The sequence below is a fragment of the Erpetoichthys calabaricus genome, chromosome 14 (assembly GCF_900747795.2).
Source record: "Erpetoichthys calabaricus chromosome 14, fErpCal1.3, whole genome shotgun sequence".
In the NCBI taxonomy this organism is placed as follows: domain Eukaryota; kingdom Metazoa; phylum Chordata; class Cladistia; order Polypteriformes; family Polypteridae; genus Erpetoichthys; species Erpetoichthys calabaricus.
The window spans coordinates 67,542,775-67,569,439 of record NC_041407.2 but is presented as its reverse complement, the minus strand read 5'-3'; the positions used below and the strand labels follow the sequence as shown (position 1 = coordinate 67,569,439).

Sequence of the window (26,665 nt, the reverse complement as noted above, 5' to 3'; positions counted from 1 at the left end):
GCTCTCAGTCTAGGTTCTGCCTCTGCTCCTTTCCATGCTCATATTTCTGTGGCTCGGTGGCGTCTCATGAATATCTCAGTCACAGCAACTCACTTTTCAGCTCCTTGAAATCAGAATGGGGTAAGTGACATGGTGTTCAAGCAAGTAAACTTATATACAAAGAAAGGTATGAAAGATAACTCTGTGCCATTTTATGCTAGAGTGATTACACATGTGCTCAATATTTTTATACACTTAAAACAACCTCAAGGATGCATTATCCAAAGATTATAGTGATTCAATATTTCCCTTACAATGTAAATTAGCAAAGTACCACAATTATTCACTACCAAACTTGTCTGTGTGCAGTCAGCAATTTTAGCTTGAGACTCAGCACAGATTTTAAATCAAGGGGTATTCTGAAAAATGTTATGTTTAAGACCCTCCACAACCAGCAACCAACAATAGCACATGAATCTTTTTCTCACTAGAGATGAAATCTGCTGTTTGTGAACAGATGTTTTGTTAAAGGGTATTAAAAACATTTTATGTACACTGTTAATGCATGTAACTACAGTACATTTAATTACCATAGTTATTTTTGAATATGATTTACTGCTGCAAAAATGTGAAATAAACAAAATTTTGACAAAAACCTCTTGATGAAGTGAGTAGAAATTTTTAAATGTTTCAGTTTTCAAACCAGCTAACCAAGTCTTCAAATGAACTTGAATGTTATGCCATGCATGCATTTTCTTATTTGTTTGTGTTCAGTTTTTGGAAATTTTTTGTCTTGGTTGTTTTCATTCTTAGTATATGGATTATTTGCTAACATGGGAACATCTCAGCAAAGCTATGGTACTTTGTTCTCATGGAATTATGTACTGCTTTCATGCAGATGATAAGATAATACTTAAAGGTTTGTTTCACTGTGTGCTGTGTTTAAACACTCACTTTACATGTCCTTTGTTCTGTGTAATATTTACATTCTAGGCTCAAAGCTGTAATAAGTGTGCTAAAGTGAAAGCAAAGCATAAACATATTAGGCTCTGTGACATTAGACAATTTTTCCAGCAATTGTCAGTCGCAAACATCATTCGAACAATCTTACTGAGTTGGAGGCATTGGCGGCACATTCTTGTAAGCGTTTCCGCCAGCTGTGTAGCCAGTGACTCAGTCCTATCCAATCAGTATACAACGCACGCTGGCAAGTCATGTCTTAAGTTGTGTGAATGCGAGAGCTGACCACCAATGAACACTCACTTGCACATACTGCTGCTAAGAGGAATAAGAAACACGGGTGTTCTGCACCTCGTAAATGGAACAGAAGCTTGTCTGTAAAGTCTTGTGTTTGGCATGCCATGACAAAATGGAAAAAAGAAAAAAGGGCTGAGATTGCGGTTGAAATCACTGTACTTGGAAAGCACTTGTACAAGCACCAACTCTGTCTGGCAACACTTTATTGGCTGTCAGAAAAAGGGGCACACTCAAGCTATTCTGGAATTGTGAAACTATGTTGGAAAGTCATCACAGAGTCATCTGATTTGTTATCCACCATGATACCTGTTCAGGTAGCTGGGCATCATCAGATGATGAGATAAGCAAATGCAGTCATCAGGTATGACATATTCTCAGATTAGAAGTTGTGTAACGTGATGCCATCTTTACTTCCTTTCTGTTGCACTCAATTATACTACCTGCTGCTCTGCTGAACCACAACTGTGCCTAGCATAGCCCTGCTGAAGCTGTAGCCTTCTTCCTTGCTTTGCTGTCCACCCCGTCACTGCTCATCTTACTACATCAACTGTGTATTTAAAAAACTGAACACTTATATAAGACTCACATTGGCATTTAAGCTGAATTCTTTTGACATAAGATGGATATGCGCAATATTAGCTTGACATTTATAATTTCACTGAACATTTCCCACATAAATTTGACATTGCCTTATAAGCTGGACATGAAGGTTTAAATTAAGGAGCATATTTGCCATATACTGTTAGTGAAACATTTGCCATTGAAGTTGGATATTTGTTATAACGTCTGGATATTGGCACATAAAGTTTACATTAACCATTTACATTGAACATGTGCCATTTGAACTGAACATTTGCCATATAGGCTGGATTCTTGCAACATAACTTTATACTGAACATTTGACATATAGGTTTAATATTAGCGAGTGCAAGCTTGGCTTGTGCGATTTTGTACAACAAATAAAATATAAGCATTTAGAAAAGATGTACGCTTTTACATTCAGAATTCTCGAGATGTGCTACAAAATAACATCTTGATGGCCCCAGTGCCAAAGAAAATGCATTCCAGGGCCCCCAAGGACTTTAGAACAGTTGCTTTCACTTCACACATTATGCAGACCTTACAGAGGTCTTTCCTGAAACAGCTCTTGATACTTTGCAGTTTGCCCACTAGGCACATATAAGTGTGAAGGATGCCCTGATTTAGGTGCTCCACAAGGCCTACTCCTACCTGGACAAAGCTGGCACCATAGTCAATATCATTTTCTTTAGTTTCTTGAGCACCTTTTACACCATCGTGGCTCACAGACTAGAGAACAAGCTAAGGGCTGTGCATCTTGATGCATCCACAGTCTCTTAGAACATGATTTACTTGACAAAAAGACATCAGTTTGTGAGGCTCAAGGGCTGTGTGTCAGAGATGGTAGTGTGTAATACTGGGGCACGCCTCAGGAAGCCATCCTGTCACCCCTTCTTGTTTCCCCTCTAAAAAGTTGACTTCCAGCATAATACAAGCTCTTGCCATCTACAGAAATTTTCAGGTGGCTTCTCCATCATAGGTTGCAGAATAGAGCAGAGAAGACTGATAGAGGACTTTGTCTTATGGTGCAGGGAGAACCACCTGCAGCTCAACATCAACACGATAAAAGAGTTGGTGGTGGACGTCTATTGTATCAAGGAGCTCCTGAAACTAGTCATCACCCAGGGGTAGGAAATGGAAATGGTGCTGAGCTATAAGTACCTTGGGGTCCATATAAACAGCAAAATGGACTGGTCTGACAACAGACTGGTGGTGCTGTATGAGAAGGGCCAAAGCAGATTCTACTTTTAAAGAGACTCAGGTCATTTGATATGTGCAGCAAGCTACTTTAACTACAATCACTTGCAGCCTGGGTATTGTTTTAATGCTGTGGTCTCCTGGGAAGCAATCTGAGTTCAGGAGATTGCAAACGCATGAAAAACTTATCAGAAACGCCAGATCCATCACAGGACTTGACCCCTGGACACTCTAGAGACTATTGGGGAAAGAGGATGCCATCAAGAGCAATTCTACTCCTTCCCTCCAGTGGGTGCTTTTCTTGGAGTACCTTTAGCCATAGATGCAGTAAGATGTGCCTCTGGGGATCTTTTCTGCCTTTGGTCGCTAGGCAGATGAACACTTTTTACTAATGTCCCATCTTTCAATCCAGCCAGAAAACATAGGAAAACAGACTCAAGTTACTAGAGTTATTTTAGCATAATATTTATTGTATTATATTTTTTCAATTTATTGTTTATATAGTATACTTTGAGTAGATACTTGCATATTCTACATTATTGCTGTACCATTTGGAATTAATAAAGTATATTTAATCTTCTAAAACTTTTCCTCCAGGTATTTGAGTGTTCCACCCACATTCTGAAAGTCTTTTGATTTAGGCTAATTGATGATTCCACATTGACCCTGTTTGGGCGTGTGGGCCCATGGAAGGAGTGCCATCCTGTCCATGTTGTTTCCTGTCTTGCCCCAAATACCCATAACTGCTTGAACAGGGGCTGGCTCTGAACTAAGTGGTTTTGAGTCTGTTAGGTTTTGGACAGGGCACACAACATGCATTTTATCTCATACAAAATCATTTATGCATATTAGCACATTTTATTTGAAAGCGGGGCTTTCTTTGTACTAACCTTACATTTTCCTATTACAAATTTACACAAGCTGAGACTTAAACGATTCCTACAACAGAACCTTAAAAACAACCCAGGTATATTTTTTCAAATAAAGGATTCAAAAACAGTCCAGTAGAAAGGTAAACGACTTTTTCTAACGCAGCGTTTGATAAATTTGCAGGATGAGCCCTTTAAACGGCCCTTTAGCTATAACGTGTTGAACGATATCCATCTGTTGGTTTGCTGCCTTCCCAAACTTTCTATACAAACGGCAGGTTCGTAATCTTCCTCATATATTTCCTTTAACGACAAAGTCACAACACCAAAACGATCGAAATAAGATGGAAGAAACACTGTGACTCTATTACGAAATTCAACTCCTTATTCCTCGCATCTCTTTGTTTCGGTCTTCATTGTTCGTTAGAAGATGCACGACAGGCACGTGCACCACATTGCTAGGGTGGCGCGCGCGGGGACTCCTCTGTAATAAAGTCTACTCCGGGTTTTTCCAGTTAGCGCGGAGGTGGGATTGACTGCCGGCACGCGATCGCCGAATGCTGCTAGATGGCTTGCCCAACGAAGGATGTAATATTTCTCAAGGTTGGGCTAACCTGCTCAAAGTTGGATGTTTTCCTGCTCTGAAACTGGATTTATGTGGAAATTACTCCGAAACAACTGTAGACATTTCGCGTATAAATAATGTCTCGTTAGCCGCAGAAAAGGAAGAGGATAGTTCCTCTGATATTCTCCACAATCAGCCAGAGACGCTTTTCTCTCGAGCTCCTCGCGGAGCGACTGGCATATCCAGATATTCAAACTTTATACTTTAATGTACATTTTCATTTTCCCGCTTGGTAATTTTGGAAATTATATATAAAAACTTTAGACCAGTAACGAACGGGAATTATTATTATTTTCTGTGATAAAAGCTACAGGTGATGCATTTTCAATGCCCAGCGGCAAATTAACAGGTAGGATTTTATGATTTATTTCTTTTTACATTCGCATCTTATTTTAAAAGAGGGGAGACTTCTCTTTTGTACTTTATTCTAACTTGTAAATACGCAAATAAGTGTTTGGGAGTGACAAATAGCAGGTATTTAAAACTGATGCATTCCAAGCTCGGCGTGTGTATTTATTAAAGAGTAGACAGGTTGCCGCGTTTGCACGGTAAGGCTGTTTTCTATTTTAATGCAGTGTATTTCGAAAAGTGTTTCACACCTTCTTTTAAACACTGTCAGGGGTAATTAAAATTAAGTGCGCTTTGACAGAGATTAATTTTCTTTAAGGAAAACATAGACGCTACATTTTCCTCGCTGCCAAAAAAGAAACTTTTTTCCAAGCTGTTTTCTGTTTGGAGCATCACGTTAGGTTGCTTTTAATAAAGCCTGAAGACATGTTTATCTGAAAGTAATTTGTAACTCCCACCCCTTGTTTTAAACGCGTTTCGGGAACTGAAGCGGAGGCGTTTTGAGGCAAGAGTGCAGAATTGCTTAATAAATCTGGAAACACGTTATTACTATTATTTCATGTTTGGCACCGTGGAGTTAAGACAATCTTCTGCTAACCTATTGAGTCTGAAGTGGGATGCTGCGGTGAAGGGCATGCATGGTACGTGCGTCTTAATTTCTTGATATTTCCACCTTTTGCCCAAAACTTAACCAAAAATTTCGCACTTGCAATGTAATTCCGAAACAATTTACATTTGAGAAGATATTTAAAACTAACAGTGTCAATTAACATTTTTTTTTGCGAGTCGGATACTTTAATATGTAAATTGTTACCATATTGTGGGCTCCCTGCTGAGAAAGGCAGTGAAACCTGAATTTGTGGGGTGATGGAAAATTATGACATGTGTTGCTACTGTTTAGTTCTGACACCATGTGGAAGCAGAAAGCAAATCGACATTGTCATCATTCAAAAGATGCTTGTGCATCTTTATTTGGTGCGTGCATTGGCCTGTCATTTGTAAAACATCTGGCAGCTTACACCATCTGAAATGGAACTCAGTCTAAGCTGGAAAATATTTTAAAACCTGCTTTTCAAAAAGCATGTTTTGTTAGTTTCTCAACGCCCAATATTATGAATCTCTTTACAATAACTGGAAATCTTTCGTTCTCGTACTTTACTTGCTTTGCAGCGTAACTTTAAACAAGCAATAGTTGCAGCAGTTGTATAAGAAATCACGCCGTGATCATAGACACCGTGGACTCTTCCTCCGTGTCTAAATTGTCCCATTACGAGTCGGGGTAATGGGCCAATTGTAGCGAATAGTGTTGCCTCCTGTGCCCGATACTGTGTGACAGGCCCCGGTTCTCCAGGCGGCAGCGTAATGGTAAGAGGAATTGTGGGTGTATACAATATGTGTGTATTTTGTTCGGGGTTTGTTCCAACATTACGCCGGACGGTGCCTGTATAATAACTCGCAATGAGTCTCCCTCTATGAAATAAGAGCTCAGAAAATGGTCTGGGAGATTTTCAGGTATTACACATTTTCTGATTATTATCAAACAAAGACATACATCGAATTATTTACGAAGTCATTACGGTGTTCTATATTTTGTGAATCTCGGTAGGTGTTATTACCCAGTCACTTGGCAGCTGTAATCACGTTATTCATGACTGTGCAAAAATGACGGGGTTGTGGATCATGAAGATTTACGCACATTCCTGTTGGTAGATTCTTTAATGAAGTGTATATATCGTAACACTATTGTAGGTAAACCCAAAAGGAAATCGATTCTTAAAGCTAAAGAAAAAAAAACGAACCATATCATTAATTTACTCACTGTATTTTTAAAAAAAGATTACAGAATTCTTAGTATTTCAACATACTTTAAAAATTTCATTTGGTCGCTGCTCCGTCACACGAAGGTCCAAAATGGTCGTATAAGTTATGGTCATTTTGGGACCATAAAAGTGAAAGTGAACTTACTGAGATTTTGTAATATTACAGGAGACTTAAAATTATTACCGGATCTAACTGTTATTGAACCTGTTCATTAACTATTGCTGCCTTTCCGCTTTAGAGGCTTCACAGTTGGTGCGGCTTTGGTACATTTGGGGAGTTCCGTCCTCATCCCAAAGACAATAATGTTGACTAGAAATGTGTGTGTGATTTGTTGAGTGTCCCCCGTAGTATACCGCGGGCCGTGAGCCCAGTGTCGTCGACCATTGCCATTGGCTCTACAGAACTGGGTAAGCGAGTTTGAAAGTGATTAAGGAGTAGGTGGAAACTGCTGCTCTCAAAAGTGATGTCTGCAGGCAAACAGTTACCATATTCATCTTTCTACCTATGGGGACACCTGCAGAAATCTGATTGTCCTCATAACTAAAGTGATATTAAGAATCTGTCCGAGTTAAGAAAAAAGTCGTCGCTTGTTTTACTTTAAAAATGTACAATTTCTGTAACAGCATTTGTACCACTGTATTGGAAAAAGAGAGATTGGGAGCACTGGCTGACTAAAATTTTACGATCTAAATAAGAAAATCATGCATAATCATTGTGGATATTAACGCCGATTTTGTAGCATTCCAATTCGGAGATTCATCGGCGAACACTGATAAGTAAACGGGCTCATAGTTTTGGTAGTATGCCATTTCTTGAAATGACAGTATTCTAATTTGTGTAATAGTATCAATACATTTGGAATGCTGTTCTCATTACACAGTTTCAATCCCAAAGCTGCGTAGTGACATATTTGTCAATTTCAATTCATTCCACTAGGGAGCAATATGCCCGCAGTCAGACGTCTCTTAGAAACTAGCAAAGTAAATACAGTATCTTTATTTGTTTATTTGAGATTTAAATAACTGAATACGAGTACAGAAACAATAATGCTCCCAAATATAGCCTGGATTTAATATTTTACCAAACTGTTATATTTTAATTTCAGGCTTTTTCTTATTCTTTCTTTAGAACACACCATGATTTTTAAGTTTTAATGTGCAAAATATTGGAAATGATTGAGTTTGAATGTGCTTGTTTGAGTGTATGATGTATTTATATATAATTATGATTATATATACAGGTATTGATTGGCCTGTTCCAGGAGTAGAAGCTTATACAGGGAGAACATTGTTCGTTATTCTTGAGTGTGTGTGTATGTGTACACATATGTCATATCACACTGTGGGAGTATATATTTATTCAAATATGCCATTATTACAAGTTGACCCTTGAGGTCTTTTTCACAAGGGAGGGAATTTTAAGCCCAAACTCTCTTGTTTCACAGTTTTCATTATGGCATTACTGTGGCAAGTTGAAGAGTGAGATAAGGTTATTTGGACTGCAGTAGCGTTCCTGGAGACAAATTACTGCCTTGAAAAGTGCACTTTAGCTGCCTTTTATTTCTGCAGCTGTGGTAAGAGATGTAACTTTTTAGGTTCTAAGCAATTGCAACAGAGTTATTTGGTAAATGGTTTTAGGCTATTTTTTTACTATTTTTTGTCATTAGTATGAAAAGCAACTCGTCATTATTATTCAAAATTTTGAACATCGATTGCCCTGAAATCAGTGGAGTATAATATTTCAATCTAGCAGTTGTTGCTGACATTTTCATTTTAGTGCATCTCAAAAGATCATACTGCTGATGGTCTTTTTTCACATTATTCAAGGTTTTATTTACTAGTAATGGTAATTTATGGATATTTCTGTTTACACATGGAGTATTGTAAAACAAATACAAATATACAGTTATCTTTACAGATGTTGTTCTGTGTTTTGGGACTCAGATGTTACATATGTAAAAATATACAGCAGTGGAAGTTATTTCTTAGATTTTAAAATTGATTATGATTGATGTGTTTCCAGTGTTTAAACATGTAAAGTTCTAAGCAACTTAGTGACTTTGCTGTATTTTATTGATTAATTAGTAAATTAGATATTGAATTTCTGAAGCTGCGTAGACCTTTCTGCATAATGTTGATACTTAAAGGTATCCAACATTTCTTTTGATTTTTATACTTCTATAGTAAATGATTTTAGGTAGAGGATGGTAAATTGCGCAGTATCAAAATGTGGGGATAGCAAGATATCAGGCATTGTGGGCTTTATCACTTTGAACGGATGTGTAATATTTTACAAGGCTGTTAAATAAAATGAAATGAAAACAAAAATCAAAGGATTGTTTTCCTGTTTTAAGAAAGAAAGCAGAGTAAAAAGTTATTTATGAGTGTTTCATTAATGTGTTGACTTGCATAATACTGTTAAAGTCTTTATTTTATTAATAATGAAATAGAAAAAGTGTGTTTTGGCAGTCTGGAGCTTGAAGTTGTCAATTTAATTTGCTATTTATATAAATAGATTATCATATTTGCTGCATAAAATTTTTCTAAAAAGGTAAACGAATACAGTGGAGTAGGAAATTAAGTATCTCACTTTAACATGCTCTCTTTAGCTTTGAGTAGTCAGTATATAATAATTCATCATTCATGCTTTCTTGATAGTGTTTTCAGTCTTATTGTGAATGAGTCTTTTGGCAGTAAAACATTCTTTTTGTATGAAAGTTATCATTTTCTGCCGAGAGTCTAGTTTACCTGTCAGTAACTGGCTCTGGTTATTATTTTGTAGGCCTTTATTGTTTAACTGATTCAAATACACAGGTTAAGAGCTAGTCAAAAACATGGATTCAACTGAGTTATGTTAATTAGCAGTGTTATCTTTTTTGCTTTTTGGAAACCTTCTCTACCTTTTCTTTTTAAGATTTAGCAAACTATTATTCTGTTTTACTTTTATAAACTATTCTTCACCTACATAACTTTTTCAAAGTGTCAGTTATGTTGGAGCAGAGTTCTTGTATACAGTCTACAAATAGTCAAGTATTTATTACACCTACTCTGTCTCACCTCTATTTATGTACATGCTTGTCTACTGAATATTTATTATCTGTTTGCATATGTGTTGTAAAATTGTGCTAAAAGTTATATTTATAATACAATGAGTAAGCACACAGTTTGAAAGCAGAGTACACATATTTGGAGAAATGAGTATGCTAAAATGCGATCTCATCTGAACAGTAAGTTTGCATATCAGTTTTCTAATATACTGCATGTAAACTAAATATTTTTGAAAAGTAAAGCTTGTATTATCACAGTGTTTTATTACAAGCAATTGACATTACAGTAAAACAAAAGCCATTTGAAGATATTATTTCCTTGTATGTGGAGGTTGTTGATCAGAGAGATGGGAAAATTAAAACAGAGAATAGTGGAGGCTTGTCAAAAGCATCTTTTAAGCATCTTTGAAATGTTGAAAAAGCTTAAAGCTTGATAGGACAAGCTTTAAGGAGCCTCTATGTAGCCGAGAGTCAATAAACAAATAACTTACAGCTTCTATAATTAGCTGTGAAAGTGTAGCTTCCCCGTCTTCAGGAAGTAGCGATTAAAAGAATGTGACAAGAGAAAGTTTATAAGGCTGTTTTCTAGTGCTTTAAGACATCACAGGGTGCCACAGTGTCTGCATTTTATGACATTACTGTTGCTAGAGTAATGTTTGTCAATTGATCCTACAGCAGTATCAACAAATCCTTTGATCAAAATCCTTTTTCCTGTAATGGCTGGTGAAGGTGACAGTGAAAAAATTGCAGAATTGCAAAACAGCAGTTGGCAATCTGGATTTATAATTAGCCTCTTCGCCTTTGGTTCATTGTGACGCTTAAAAGCTAATGGAAGCGATGTCTGAGTGTTGGCTACATTCTTTATTACTTTTTCTTATGCATATTTGCTAGTGATGGGTTGTGATGCTGTTTTTAGATTAGATTAGATTAAATTAGATTATTATCAATTTAAAGTGACACAAATTTTACATGAAGTAGTTTCTGATCTCCAAATTAGCCATCCACCCTTCTATCCATTTTCTGAGCCCATTTAATCCAATCAATGCCTTCAGGGGCTCATAGCATCCCACATGCAAGAGTTCTAGGCAGCAATCAAACATGGATGGGAGCTAGCCCATCTTAATAAAATGTAGGACTGCAAGGCAGAAATCAGCCCTGGACAGGGTTCCAGTTCATCACAGGGAGCCCATTTATACATGAATCCAGCCTTGTACTTATACCGGGGTCATTTTGCAATCATCCAGTAAAGTAAAACACATCTTTATGAATCTGGGTGTAAAATCCAGGAACCTATTCAGCAACAGAAATCATGCAAACTCTCCACAGGAAAGAGTGATTCTGAGGCTGTAGCACCTATCAATCAGCCACCAATTTCAAATTCTGTTTTTCAGTTTCTCCAGGTAATTTTTTTTATGAAATTGTAAAAAATAATAGTAGTAATTGCTTAAATTTAGCAACTTTTTCATGTACTGTTAAAATGGAAGAATAATTACAACAAACAAGAGGAATTATTTAGGTTATGAAATCTAATTAAGATTGTAAAAGCTCAGCATTTTGCCCAGGTATATGAACAACAAGTAGGACAAATGTTATGAATGTATGTTTATATTTATACTTTTATGACTGTCCTTTGATTTTTATGGTCCATGAGACAATGGAGGAGGTATTAAACTTGGGAAATAAAGTAATAGAACATAATAACATGAGATATGTTTAGCTGGCATTAGAGACAGATCAGTACTATAATTTATCCCTGAGTCAGATATGGCAAAAGCCTCTTCAGTGTGTTTCACCTGCTTTCAAAGCAGGATGCATTAACATAGCAGTAGTCTTGAAAGAAGAATATTCACATCAATCATGTCATTTGTAGGTTAAATTATAAAACATTAATCCACTTGGGCATGTTACTTTGAAAACTGCATTATCGTTATTTGTAGTGATTAGCTGTTTCATACAAAGGACTTGCATCATGTCCATTTGATCTGAGAGACTTGCATTTAATTGAACCCTCAGTTAAATACGTTACTTTGACTTAATAATACCTGCCATATTTTTATTTTCATGCTTTCCTTCTTGTAAATTCAGTGCTAAAGTCTGTCACTAATGCCTAAAACAAAACAATGCTATTACTATACAGGCAACTAATGAGGTGGCAGGGATAAAAAGACTATTGTATTGGTCTGTGTGTTCATGTTTTGTTTTTATTATGTCTGTGAACAGACCACTGATACTTAACATAAGATTCGTAGACCTGCTTAATTCAATTGAGGGTTGCCTTGGGGCACCTCAGTGCCTAAACTAGCCGAATTCATCTGAATTCAGGAACCACACACCTCAAGGAGTTAGTCCATCGCAGTATCCCCTCAGACACAAAGTCACCAAAGACCAGTTTTGAACTGTCATTTACGTTAACCGTAAAACTCACAGTTTTGTGGATATAACAGGATAGCCAGTTTGCCCACTGAAAATCCTAAGCAGATAAGGGAAGAACATGACGGCTCTACACAGACTTTGACAAGTAATGGGATCAGACCTAGGTTGATGAATCTACGCAACAACAATGCCAATAACCATGCCACCATTTTTAATTGTAAATGGTCACCCATCCATCCATTTTCCAACCCGTTGAATATGAACACAGGGTCACGGGGGTCTGCTGGAGCCAATCCCAGCCAGCACAGGGTGTAAGGCAGGAACCAATCCTGGGCAGGGCGCCAACCCACCGCAGTGTAAATGGTCACTTTTATTCATTTTTATAATTATTTCTCCCAGTAAGTTCTATAATGTGATGTACAAGAAGTAGTGTCTTTTTTGTTTGTTTTAACTAAGTAGATTTAAATTCAGATTTTACTTTTAGTACTAAGCAGCACTCACTACTTTTTAAACTGGTAATTTCTTACCAGCTGAAAATAAATCTAAGAAACCTAAAGGCATAAAGAAAAATAATTGCCCCTTTATGGAATTTTTATAAATAGAATTGTTACAGTGGTTAGGGGAGGCAGAGTGAGCATGAAATGGGTATGTTTCAGATTAGGGATGACATGATGTGAGGTAGCATTACTCTGGTTCTGTTTGTTCTGCTGTTTGATATGCTAGCTGAAGTCTATAGCTCTTTCTGAATCTAGTAAAATTTAATGTGCTGCAACGTCTTTCTTTTTTGTTATTAAACATTATTTGAATTAAGAGGACAGCAAATCTCAATGATGTACAGTAGTTAGATTTTTAGGCTGGCATACAGTATAGTATAGAGTCGGGATGTTTGTAATGGCTATTGGCAGGGCTTCCTAAAACTGAGGAGCTCTGCAGGGAAAACCTCTCTCCTTTATGTTTGGAATGTTGCTGCAGGGTGAAAGAGCCAGCAGAATGGAGAGAGTACAAGTGAACACCGGGACTGACAAGGTTGCAGATGTAATGAGGGAAAGTGCTATGGACTGCTTTAGATGTGAAGATAAGAGTTTTGAATGTATGTGTGTATGTAGCTAGTGTAGTTAAGATACTATAAGACTGTAGGCACCCTAATTCTTGTTAATGTAATGTTTGTAGATTGCCTGTATGCTTATTGGTTTTCTGGTTTTTCTGCTACATCCTAAAGATGTACTGTATGCTTTAATTAAAATAAGGTCCTCAGCATCACTGGGCACAAGGCAGGTAGAAGTGCTGAGGAGGTGCTAATTATGGCAAGGCATAAAGATGGGGTAATATGCAGTCTCCAGTTAATCTAACATGCACATTTTTAGGGTTATGAGTTTAAAAGGAAAACCTGTGAGAGGATAAGGAGAACATGCAGACTCCGCACAGGCAACAGATGGATTTGAACCCAGAAAGCTAGATCCATATGGAAGCAGCACTAGACACTCTGCCAACAGGGTGTTCATTAAGTTATCTGTCGACTTCATATTGGCCTAGTGTGAACAAGTGTGCCTTGTAACATAGTGGCCCCAATCCAGAGTTGCATACTGCCCAATGCAGCCAGTGTAGATATCAGCTCCAAGTAAACCTGAGCTGAAATACACAAAGTTTAAAAAATGGATCAAGAAATGAGATTAAGTGAGGAAATAAAAATAAGTTTAATTATGCTTAACTTCAGAGTGAATATTTCTTTACTCTGTCCATCTTCAGTAGAGTTTTAAAATATATTGTATTTTTTATATTGTATATATTGTATTTTTCTGGCTTTATCACACCTCCATTATGAAACCCAAGGTTTCCAACCCTTGGTATTACCTACTTCCTTTTTCCTTTTTCTTTAAGCAATATATAAGATATTATGACAAGGGTTACTGTGAAGTGTTTCCCCTCAAGCAAAGTGGAGCATCAATTTACAGTACGTAGTGCAGAAGTAAAATGAACAGTATGTTAAATTATTAAAGAAAAAATACGTGTGGGAAATAAGAGGCCCTTAAAATAACAGTTTTTTGGGTCCAAATGTTAATATTAGATAGGTGTATAACAGAGGTGTTCAAATTATTATCATTAGATATGCATATTTTTAGGTACAGTCTACACACACATTATTTTTGATTCTGTAAATTTTTGTATGACGCTCTACACTGAGTTTAAATTACTAAATCATAAAGCAAAATGGCAGCATGGTGGCACAGTGGTAGCACTGCTGCCTCACAGTAAGGAGACCTGGGTTTGCTTCCGGGTCCTCCCTGCATGGAGTTTGCATGTGTGTCTGCGTGGGTTTCATCCGGGCGCTCCGGGTTTCCTCCCACAGTCCAAAGACATGCAGGTTAGGTGGATTGGCGATTCTAAATTGGCCCTAGTATGTGCTTGGTGTGTGGGGTGTGTTTGTGTGTGTCCCGCGGTGGGTTGGCACCCTGCCCGGGATTGGTTCCTGCTTGTGCCCTGTGTTAGCTGGGATTGGCTCCAGCAGACCCCTGTGACCCTGTGTTCGGATTCAGCGGGTTGGGAAAATGGATGGATGGATGGATCTGCATGGCATATGAGCTGTAGAAAAATAAAAGGAAGGCTTTAATAAAAAAATATTATTTAGCAGTTTGATTTAAGAGGTGTAACTGATTTTGATCTTTGCCTCTTTATTAACCTTGAGTTTTGCTTTCATTCTTTGGTGATTGGTGATTCTAAATTGGCCCTAGTGAGTGCTTGGGTGTGTGTGTGTGTGTGTCCTGCGGTGGGTTGGCGCCCTGCCCGGGATTGGTTCCTGCCCTTGCGCCCTGTGTTGGCTGGGGTTGGCTCCAGCAGACCCCCGTGACCCTTGTGTTCGGATTCAGGGGTTTGGAAAATGGATGGATGGATAAAGCAAAATGACACCTTTTATTGGCTAACTAAAAAAGATTACAATACGCAAGCTTTTGAGGCAACTCAGACCCCTTCTTCTGGCAAGATGTAATCATCAGCGTGACCTGAGTTGCCTCAAAAGCTTGCATATTGTAATCTTTTTTAGTTAGCCAATAAAAGGTGTCATTTTGCTTTACTTCTCACTACATTCATAATGGCTAACACAGTACTAGATCATAACATAAATGTATATTTAAATGTATATTTGATATTAACCGCACATTAAAACAATTGAATTTCAGTGATTAACATAAACAGTCATGGCAATATAAAGCCTATTAGCATTGTAATTTATTAGAAAAAATCTCCAGAGTACATTATAAAAGAAATAGTCACCATTGTGATGGCCTGGGCATTATAAATAGGTCACACATACTGTACTTGTGTGATAAACAGATTAAATATCTTTGAATCCCAAAGCTCCAAATAAACTCATGCTACCTGTGGGTTTTAAAGGGTTGTGTTCTCATTAAGAGGTGAATGGACGATCCTATAAACATAAATATATGCATGCAAATACAAATATTGATAATGCAATGGAACATCTGCAGTGCAAGTAAAGCTGAAGATGTGTGATATTACCTATTATAAGTAGCATTTCATTTTATATACCGTTTTTACATAGATTCATAGTCCATGTCAAAGTTGGCACACACTTTTATAATTAAAGCTTATTAGACTTTCTATGCTTGAATGTAGTGATTGATTGATTGTAGACTGAATGATCACAAGCTTTTGAGATGCTGATTGAAAAATATTTTTTAGATAGAAAGTCTTTTTCAGTTGTTTCGTTTAATGAATATGTTGTAAATCACGCCAACATGACAAATGTTTGGATCCACTTTTTTCTACAGACCCATAATGACATCGTTATTTTCTTGCAGGAGACTTTCCTATGGCCACCACAAGTCCAGTTTATTTCTGTTAGTCAACACATGTCCGGAGATGAGGCATTTAAGCACACATAAACTATTTAGATCTGAATCATCTGGGTCAGGATGATTATAGTAGCTAGTCCCATCATCCCTCCTTTACATTCCACCCCAGCTCTGTCTTTACACCCACACTTGATCTAGAAAACATTTCAGTGTCTCTAAATTAGTACTTATATGCCTTAATATTTATTTACTTTTCTATTACCATTACAGGGTGGCACAGTGTTTAAGTGCTGCTGATTCACAACTCCAAGAAAATGAGATTAAATCCCATAGCCTGCCACTGTATGTGGAGTTTACTTGTTCTACCTGTGCTTGTGAGGATATTTTTCAGGTACACCAGTTTACTCCCATATACATCTTGCCTGAAGAAGGGGCCTGAGTTGCCCTCGAAAGCTTGCATATTGTCATCTTTTTAGTTAGCCAATAAAAGGTGTCATTTTGCTTGACTTCTCACTACTACCCAAAATTCAGGTTAGGTTGATTGGAGGGTCTAATTGGCCTGTTATGCATGAACTTGGGAACTTACATAAGTGTGCGCTGCGAAGGCCTGGTTCCCATCTAGTATTGATTACATGCCTTTCACCTGATGCTGCTGTATTATGCTCTGGTCCATTCGCATTCTAAATTTAAATAAGGTGAGTTCAGAAAATGGATGGCTGCAGTACAAAAGCTCTGTCTGTTTCTAATGAAAAGATAAGTATGTAAGAATTGAATACAATATCACATTTTATTTCCATCAATGCTAAATTTACTCTTATTTATTACATGCATAAAAACAATGTGACTAAATAATGAAGTGAACTAAATATTTACCCTTACAGTTCTACCATTTAATGTTCATGCTATACATTAATGATACATAATGATGTTATTTTGTGCTTCAAATTTGCATTTACATTTCTTCAGCACAAGGAAAAGTTGTCAAGCTTTTATGAATTTATATTTTTGTGTGTGTGCACAAAGATATATAAACATACAGTATACATGGTATTTGGACATTTTCTTTCATTTACAATGAGCTGTTTAAAATTATATTGACAAATCTCTGTTTGTCCTAGCTATATAGTACCATTTGCTGAAACATATGAAATACTTGCAATAAGCAAAGTACCTTATACATAAGAAGAAATCAATTATGTTTTTTATTCAGTGCCATATACACAAAAAGTCTTTTACTAATGTCGGTGTGGACCAGCTGACCACCTCTTTGTATAACTCAATTAATAATTAATACATTAAACCACACGCAGTGCAGGCAATTTAATCTTCTTACTTTTTCATGAAGGGTAAACAGTTGAAAGAGTCTATTAGTCAGAAAGTGATACCCTCAGCTGAGGTGGGGTAGACAGTTGCGGTCCACTGCTTCACTGGCCCTTTTACTTTGAATGGGAGTATTTCTAAGCTGTTTATTTTGTAAATGCTACAAAACCCCACATATAAAAATACTTTTAACCAGTTTTAAAGATTTCTCAGTGTATGGCTCAGAGAACTAAAATAAAGGTCCTTATTAGCAACAAGCTAGAGTGGTATAGTTTTAATGTACCTTCAAGGGTCTTATAGAATTGTATCATGGCCCACTCTCTGTTTTAAATATGCAGGGAAGCTACACTTCAGATTTTCCTTCATTGTGTAATATAAATTTTCATTGCGCTTAAGGAAAGCAGGAATGAAAGGGTGTCTGTTGCCCTTTTGTACATGTTACTCTTTATAACCTATACTATGGATTAATCTGATGAAGTTTACATACAGTTTTTAAACTGCCTCTTAAGAATTGTTCTCTTTTTATTTCAATGTTCCCTCAATAATTAGAAACCCACATGTGGATTAATACTGTTGTGAATTGTTATGACAAAACCTTAAAGCACTGATGAATGGAGAAAGCTTGTCCTCACATGCTAACTTTTTCAAGCGGGTGAAGCTAGCATGCCTTTTTAACCCTGATAAATGATTCAGTAATTGTTGGTATCAGTTTTGTTTTTTTCTTGGCTTCACCATATAAATAACTAAAGGTGTTAGTGATGTGTGGTTTGTGACTTTATCCGACGAAAAAGATATCTTTAATCCAAAAGACTGTAAAATACGTTTCTCTTGCTCTGTTAGGACTTCATAGCATTTGTTGCACATCACTTAAAAACTGTGTAATTAGAACTGATATAAATATCTTTTCATTTTTATAAGGATGTGCAATTAGATTTATTACTAGCATGGTGAAGATCTGCTTATTTTACAATCGACAAAAGTTTTTGTTTGTTTTTATTTTTATAAAATGCTGAAAGTTAATCTGTAGTCTAATTCCTCATATCCTACTTTTGGCTGAAGTTATCCCAAAGCCAACTGTGGCAGCACTGGGTATAAGTCAAAAACCAAACATAGATGGCCTGCCAGCCCGTTCAAGTTGTTTGAATCTAAAAGGCTGGTTGAATTCAAAAAAGATTTATAAAAGGGTCCTAAAAATTTTTTAGTAGTAACTTTTGATGCTTGAGTTATTCAAGGTATTACAATTATTTTGAGTTTCTGTGATACTATATTGCATGCATTACTTTCACACGTAAGCTACATCAGTTTTGAAATAAAGGTCAACAGCTTGCATCTGTCTGATAGATGGGAACTTAGGTAACAATCTCATGTGGAAAGCACCCTATGTAATTTAAAATCCAAAGCTGTTTATTCCAAAGCAGGGATGCTGAGGTCAAGGAGTTTAAGTATTTGCTGCCCAGCAGTATTAGGTGCAAAGAAAGAATCTGTCCTTCTCAGAGAAACTATCTATGGGAGGACACACTCACTCACATGAGGGCAATTTAAATTTGCAAGTTAACCCAAATTATAAGCAAAGTACTCACAGAAAAATTATGGAGTCACAGAAGACACTTTCATACAGTTCAGCAATCAAGCCCAAGTTTAATGAGGCACCGCGTGGTAAACAATGTGGCTCTTTCCTCCCCTTGATTTGATTGTTTTTCAGTTTACTGTGTTTACAGTAGTGGTAGGCTTATACAGTAAGTGCAACAATTCAGTGCATCTCGGTCTCATGGTGTATAAGCAGCAAGGTTAGCAAACAGTTCTATTGCTGTGTGTTGTCATTTTTTTGCAGCTGTGTATGGGAAATTGCAAAAAGAATTTTAAGGATTACACATTAATATGTATGGTTCAATAATTAATACAGTTATGACATGCTATGAGTTCTGCATTTACATATCCTTAATGTTCAGTAGAAGAATGTCAAATTAATTAATGTCTTTGGCATTTTAAACTCTAGTTAAACTTTAACACCATCACTCCTTTTCTGAAGTGTAAAAAGATTGGCTTAACAAAGGTGATAGGAAATAAACTGTGATGAGAAGAAGCAAGTGAGGAACAATAGAGGAAACAAACAGAATAAAAAATAAAAGTGAAAAGAAAGCCAGGGTGTGTTAGAAATACACATTTCCATTACATCAAGCACACCAGCTTCAGCACTGTTCCCATTTCCTATTTTAGGTTGTACCATTATGGACTATACAGCCTAATACATCTTTATTTTCTTATGGACAGGTACTATATGAAATAATGATTGACTGATTACAGGCTTCTCACCTATTGAAGCCTCTGATCCATGCTTAGTATACAGTGAATATGCAGGTGAAGCTGGCCAGACAGTAAAACTGAAACACTACTATGATTATATCAAATATAGTCTTGATTGTATTTTAAATAACTTCAGCAGAAGAGCCTATTGAAGTGCCCACCTGCAGTTGTTTAATATGGTTATGCAATGTTGGTGTGAGCTTCCCAGTTATGGTTCAGACCCTTCCTTTTTTTTGTAGCATCAGGTCAGGTTCAGGTCAGGTTGGGGAGCATGCACTGGTACAGTGCGTTGCCGCATCCACCACATGATGAAACAGCTCAGGATCCTACCTGGCAACCCTCCAGGCAGACACACAGTCCAATCCCACCCTCCGGAAATGGCCATCTATCTGCCGCACCCAGGTGTTACATGGGGGTTCCCTTGGCTTGGTTCAGTCACTCAGGACCTCAACAATGAGGATCCTGCAAGCTGGATCACCCTCAGGGAATCGCACCACATGGCTGAAGTGTCGTAACTGATGCTCCCTCACAATGTAGGTGAAGTGCTTCATTTGGGATTCCGTGAGCAACCGCACATTCCACACAAAGTCAAAACAGTTGTTCTCAAGGATTCTCTGAAGAGACACAGTACCGAAGGAGTCCAGTCTTCGTCTCAGGTCACTGGATAGCGTCCAGGTCTCATAACTGTATAGAAAGACAGGAAGCACCAGGACTCTAAAGTCTTGGACCTTCGTCCTTTTGCATAGATATCAGGAGCGCCACACACCCCTTTCCAGCGACCTCATGACCCCCCCATGCTCTCCCAATCCATCTACTGACTTCATTGGAAGAGTCATCAGAGACATGAATGTTGCCGCTGAGGTAAGTAAATCTCTCAATGAGGTCGACACTCTCTCCACAGACAAACACACTGCTGATTGCTGTGCTCAAGATGTCATTAAAGGCCTGGATCTTGGTTTTTATCAAGGACACTCACAAGCCTAGACACTCAGACTCCTCACGCAGTCTCTCAAGAGACCTGATCAGAGCCTCCATTGACTCTGCGAAGATCATAGAATCATTAGCAAAGTCAAGATCAGTGAATCTTTCTTCACCATCAGATGTCCCACAGCCACTGGACCCCATGACCTTGCCCAACACCCAGCACATGCAAGCATTGAACAGAGTAGAAGCAAGAACATACCCCTGATGAACCACAGAATTAACTGGGAAAAATGCTGAAGTTCTGCCTCCACTCTGCACAGCAGACTCACAGTGCCAGTGTACAGGCCGGCCATGATATCCAGCGACTTTGAGAGGATCCCACAAAGTCTCAGGATGTCCCACAGGGCATCTCGATCAACTGAGTCGAGCACTTTACAAAAATCGATAAAAGCTTCAAAAAAACTCTGCCGATATTCACGTTTGCGCTCCATGAGGACCCTCAGTGCCAGGATAGTAGACTTCTTAGGCATAAAACCAGACTGCTCTGGTCCGCTGGTAGGTGAGCAAGTGATCACGGATCCTATTGAGGATGACCCTAGCAAGGACCTTTACTCGGCTCCGAGAGCAGTGTTATCCTCTTGTAGTTGCTGCAATCCAGGTGATCACCCTTCCCCTTTTCAGATAGATATGACTAGTCCCATTTTCCAGTCAATTGGAATGACGGCCAGCTCCCAAATGGAAGCAAATATTGCTTGCAATGCCAGGAGGACAGCCTTACCACCAGCATAGAGAAGTCCACCTTGACACTACAGATCCCTGCAGACTTCCCTACCCTCAGCTGGTTCACCACTTGTGCAATCTCAGAGAGATTGGGTGGTGCTAATTGGAGGATCAACCTCAAGAACTGGGGGCCCAGAGATATCCAACATCAGCTTTAAAACAGATGCTTAGAGTAACCAGTCCAGCAGGTCATAATTGCAGTGTCATCCGTAAGGACCATTCCATCAGCTGCCCTGACTGCGACTCTCCAAGGAACAGATTCCAATGTGCGTAATGCTACGATTGCTTTGTAAGGAGGATGTTGGTCACTAGACCATAGATGGTGTGTCACTTGCTTACAGATTCTTTTAACAAATAGCATCTTATCTGCCCTCAGAGCCCTCGCAGCTATCCTTCTCAGTTCCCAGTACAGACTGGAATTGCCATTAAGCCATGCACTGTGACTCCTCTCAATGATATCCAGAGTGCCCTGTGAGATGAAAACACCCTCCTTCTAGGAACACTGGTAACACCAACACAACCCTCAGCAACCTTCAGGGTCTTGTCACGGAAGGTCTCCCATCTCACATTCGGTACTCGCACTCAAGTCCATTAGTTCCTCACACAACTGCGTGCACATTCATTAGAAACAGCCTGATCTTGGAGTCCATTCAAATATGTCATGGGGTAGGTGACACCTTTGGTGCCTTCAGATGAAAAGAGCATTTAAAATAAGCTATGCCATGTTTTTTTTAATGTGATAATTTGTAGAAGAGTCTAAATTCTCCTCCTACCGTAACTCTTTTAACTTGCACAATAGTAAGTACAAACTGTCATATCTACAATGTAATAGTGCCTTTTTTGTCTGTCTGCAGTATGAAATATTTATTTTCATTCAGAGTTGTTTTCTATTGTGCATCATCATTATTTTTTCGCACAAAGTTTACAAGGCATACACAAATAATATAATAATTAATGCATGTAAATCATATAATTTAATTGTTTAGAACACTGCTGTTGCAAATCATGTATCCATAAAATATTTCTTGAGTACATGTACAGCATGCAAACTGGAAGCATTTCCAAAAGTTACTGCCTTGCTGGTTGCCAGGACCTTATATTATATGCTAATGAGCAGTAACATATGTCTTTCTAATCTTTTATTAATTTTTAAAGAACTGAAAAGTATTTTTTCACACCTAAATAAATAGGTAAGACTCATTATGCTGCTGCTCACAAATAAACATTTGTACATGAGGGTTGAGCTGAAAGTTTTACAACACAGTTTTTATCGGTAGTAGTTTACAGTATAATTGAATGATTTGAACATACTCACAGGATTATTAGATTTACTTTTCATGCAGTCTCTGTCAACTTCCACTCTAAAACAAGAGCATATATCCCCTTTATGTACTAGTCTGAAACCTGGAGTCTGAACCACTTCTTCAGTTTCTTTATCATTGGCATCTTAAAATGCACCAAAGAGGTAAAATTATCTTTCTAACTACCTCTGAATGTTCATTACTAATTCTTTCTCTACAATAAATATTTCAGTAATAGCCATTTACACATTTATTATAGGACAGCTTTTGGATTGCCAGATTGTTCTACAATACCACAGTAAAAGAGTAGGACATTTCATATTAACCACAGAATAAGTTGAAAACATTTCCTGTTCATTTTGAATAAAGTATAGAAAGTGTTACAGTATTTCACAGGCAGCTCTTATACATTTAATTTCTGTACCTGATTATTCCAGTTTGGTGTTTCAGTGGGTTGGAGCCCATCACAGCAGCACATGTCCAGGAATCATCATTCGGTGAAAATTAAGTTAACTAAAACAATATAATATTAAAATGTAAAATTTAATTAAAGGGAAAGGAATGTTTAAGGAGATAATTCAAATGAAAGAGATGCTTTCTAATAAAATGAAAAAAACTGAAGCAATCAAGTGTTTTAAAAGCATCTTTGATGAAAAATTACTTTCTGATATATGTGCAGTTTACTTTTTTTTTGTCCAGATTACTGGCTGCAAAGTCCACTACAGTTTATAATAATTGAATGCTCAGGGAGGATGTAATTCATATAGAACATTTAAGCAATGTTCTTAATATCCATTAAGTGGACTAAGGTCTCTAGTTTCTAGTACCTTATAATATGTTTTATGATTTAAGGTCTTGGCTCGTAATGTTAAAAATGAAGAATGAGTGCATCAAAAATAAAATTTGGTCAGCAGTGGACACTTCTCAATTGATTATCATTTTTAAGGCTGTCTATTTGCTGTAGTACATTATGTCTTGCACCTGTACTGTTTTTTTGTGTGATCCATTTCTTTTTTGTTTATTATTGTTCTTACTGTAGGCTATAATATTGTATTATCTTTAGTTATTCAGATCAATGTTTAGTAGAGTACATTGTTTTATGCCAAGGTTGACTTTATTTTGAAAATAACAATATTGTATTCAAATGTGTGTGTTTTCTTTTTCTTTAATAAGTGTGTCACTGTGGGTTGTACTTTTCCCTCTTTCAGAATCAACAAGTTGATTGGGCCATTTTTTACAAGATCATCTTATTGTGTGCTGGTAATTTTTTTCAGTTGGATGCTGCATTTATTTTACGGTGATGTATGTAGATATTATCGATATTTTTTTACATTTATGGATTTTTAACATATACCCGTTTTTATAATATGGCCGCAATTAAAGCTTTTGAAGAATGTACATTTGCCCTCTTTTAAACAGGAACAAAGTAACTTTTATTTGCCAAATGATCCAAATAACTCAAAACTTATTTATAATTTCTTGTCTTCTTCTTTAGCAAAGGCTGTCTAAAAAGTATGTTTTTTTCAGAAGGTATATTGGTCAGTGAGTACCGGTAATTCTTTATTTAGTAGTGTCCTTTAACAGCATTTATCAGGTACTGCGTGAATCAAAAAAAGATTTAATAAAAATACAAAAATGTATGAACAAATAAGTGTCATACAATAGAAACAGCAATTACAAACTTAATAATACAGCAACAAAGACAGATACTAGGATGACTTAAGACGTACACCTGCCAGATTTTAACAGCAAATATTTAATAAATCTTACACACCTATAATGTAAACTGCAGTAAACTAAAATGTTGTTTAACAAACGTTAATTGGATTCAGGAGATTGGGATGTGTTTTAGGCATGCCAGGACTTAATGGAGTAATTACCTGGTTTATTTAAGCTATGGCATGCTGACACATATTATGCCAGTATTTCCCTTGTAACAAAGTATTAAATTTGCTTTGGACTGGAAGAAGTCAGCAACATTAATTAGGTGTTGCACAGTTGCCAGATGTAATTATTTTAATTATTTCTATGGGGATATGTCATTTCACATAGTAACCTGTAAACATAATACCGTTTACAAATCTAAGCACTGTATGTTGAATTTAAAGATTGTTTCCAAATAATTTAGAAGAGGAGGTGATTAAAATATAGAAGCATGTAAAACAACTATAAGTGAAAACACCCAAACGTTTAAAAAAAATCATGTTGTATATTATTATAAAGAGTGATTGAAAATGTTGTGAACAATTTACCAACTTTATTACAGAATGCAGTTTGAGTTGTGCCTCTTGTTATAACTGTCAGTAGCATAAATATAAACTCTTTTATTTAATACCATTTTTGTAAAGTAAGCTATTGTTATAATATAATATAATATAATATAATATAATATAATATAATATAATATAATATAATATAATATAATATGTATGGAAAGTTACTGATTCAAAAACTTTATTTCTGTCTGTTTAAAAATATCTTTAAATATATACAGTGTATATATGTGTGAGTGTTTGTGTGTGATTTTACATGTGTACATCATGGTAATTTTAGTTTTATTTAAAATATGTTATATTTTTAAATAGGTACAGTGCTCTGTGACTGCCCGATTGAACACAATGTATGAAAATGAAAAATATTTTCTCATTTGTATTGTTTTGTAATATTAGCAACATGGTTGCCCATTTTTGTTTTTTTATTATACACAACTGTCTTCAGACATCTAAAAGCAGCAGTGGGAGATTTAGACTTTTTACTCAGTTTGTCTTTCCACTTCAAAAGATGGGAGAAATGAACCACTAAGCCACACAGTTCTTGCCACCTTTTGTTTGTAATTACTGTATTAAAAGGCTTAATGCTGATACATTACTGGCACTCTGCTAGAATACTTTTTCTAGCATGATGATACCGGTCAATTAACATTCATCATTATTCTCGGGGCTCTGCTAAATGTTTCTCATGTCAATTTCTCTCATTTTTTTAAAGTAAGGCTCTATTTCTTACCCTCAGAACCGTAAGATGTTTGTCTGCCTTTACATGGGTTCAACAAACTGCCATGTCTTCAGGCTAATCACTGAGGGGGTGGCAATTTAAAACTTCATTCCAGCTGCTGCAACACTTTATGTACATTATGTTGGGTATCTTTATGTGTTTTGATTGATTATCCTTGATTTTACCCTGCAACCTAGCCAAACTGGCAGTGATCCATTTTTAATATTGTGTAATATGTACAGATAATATTAGATTTTTTTTATGCTTTTATTAATTCTGAACATTTGGTATGTCTTTGTATTTCACCTGTAGTTGTGGAGCTAAGTGAAAAATATTTCAAGTGAATAAAAAAGTATTTAAATTACTTGAAAAATGTCAGTGGATTTCAGGTTAAAAAGCAAAATGAATATTGCACTTTACTTTTGTTATCTGACTACTTTTAAATTATATTTAAAAAACTAGTTGTATTTGAACTTTTCATGTTTGGTTGGTTTTGCTCCTATACCCACCTAAAAGTGTTTTTAATATTTAAACATCATAAAAACATTTAAAGGTTTATTTTTCCACAGGAGTAATTCTTTATTTATTTTTGCGTTTTCTTTTGGCAGGAGGTGGCACTGATAAATGTTTTGTCGCATGCAGCAGTTCTGACATCACAGACAAATGGGCCAAATCCAGAGTCCTGGGAACTTAATGGGTTGAATGGAGGAGAAATGTGTTACCTAAGGCTCTGGCAGTGATTGTGGTCTTTACCCCTGGACATGTGTAAGGCATGTTTAAACTTGCACTTGTAAACTGGCTCAGTGAGCAGTAAGCAGCCTCCTGCAAGGTTGACGAGTGACACCTCCAATCCAGCCTGCTTTTGGACCACAGAGCAGTGCAGTGACTATGCAGTTTGGACCTGGTTGCAGTGGTGGTGTTCTTAATTTCTTGGAGTACGCAGGCAGTCTCAGCATGTTGAAGGGAAGCAGACAGAGACGGAGTAAGTCTCCATTAATCATTTTTCTTCAAAATATTTTCAAAGAATATTTGTTTCTTTTTTTAAAGTAGGTCATACTGTAACACATCATAAATGCATTTTTTCATTTGTCATTTAATTATATTGAGTTATTGTGTTTCAGTATAGCTTGTGCCAAAATAGT

General features: G+C 36.8%; 1 protein-coding gene across 2 annotated transcripts in view; it reads left to right on the top strand.

Annotated features, from left to right (window-relative positions):
• Window positions 1-4,432: 4,432 nt before the first annotated feature.
• Window positions 4,433-26,665, top strand: part of rspo1 (R-spondin 1) — an 82,841-nt gene continuing 60,608 nt past the window's right edge. The window contains exons 1-3 of one of the 2 annotated variants that reach the window (XM_028819399.2): window positions 4,433-4,855; window positions 23,741-23,834; window positions 26,132-26,505. In XM_028819399.2, coding sequence (XP_028675232.2) covers window positions 26,412-26,505 — 94 coding nt within the window. In that variant the 5' untranslated portion in view covers window positions 4,433-4,855; window positions 23,741-23,834; window positions 26,132-26,411. Of the gene's footprint in view, window positions 4,856-5,404; window positions 5,496-23,740; window positions 23,835-26,131; window positions 26,506-26,665 lie in introns of those variants that run through there. The other variant, XM_028819400.2, reaches the window with a different exon arrangement.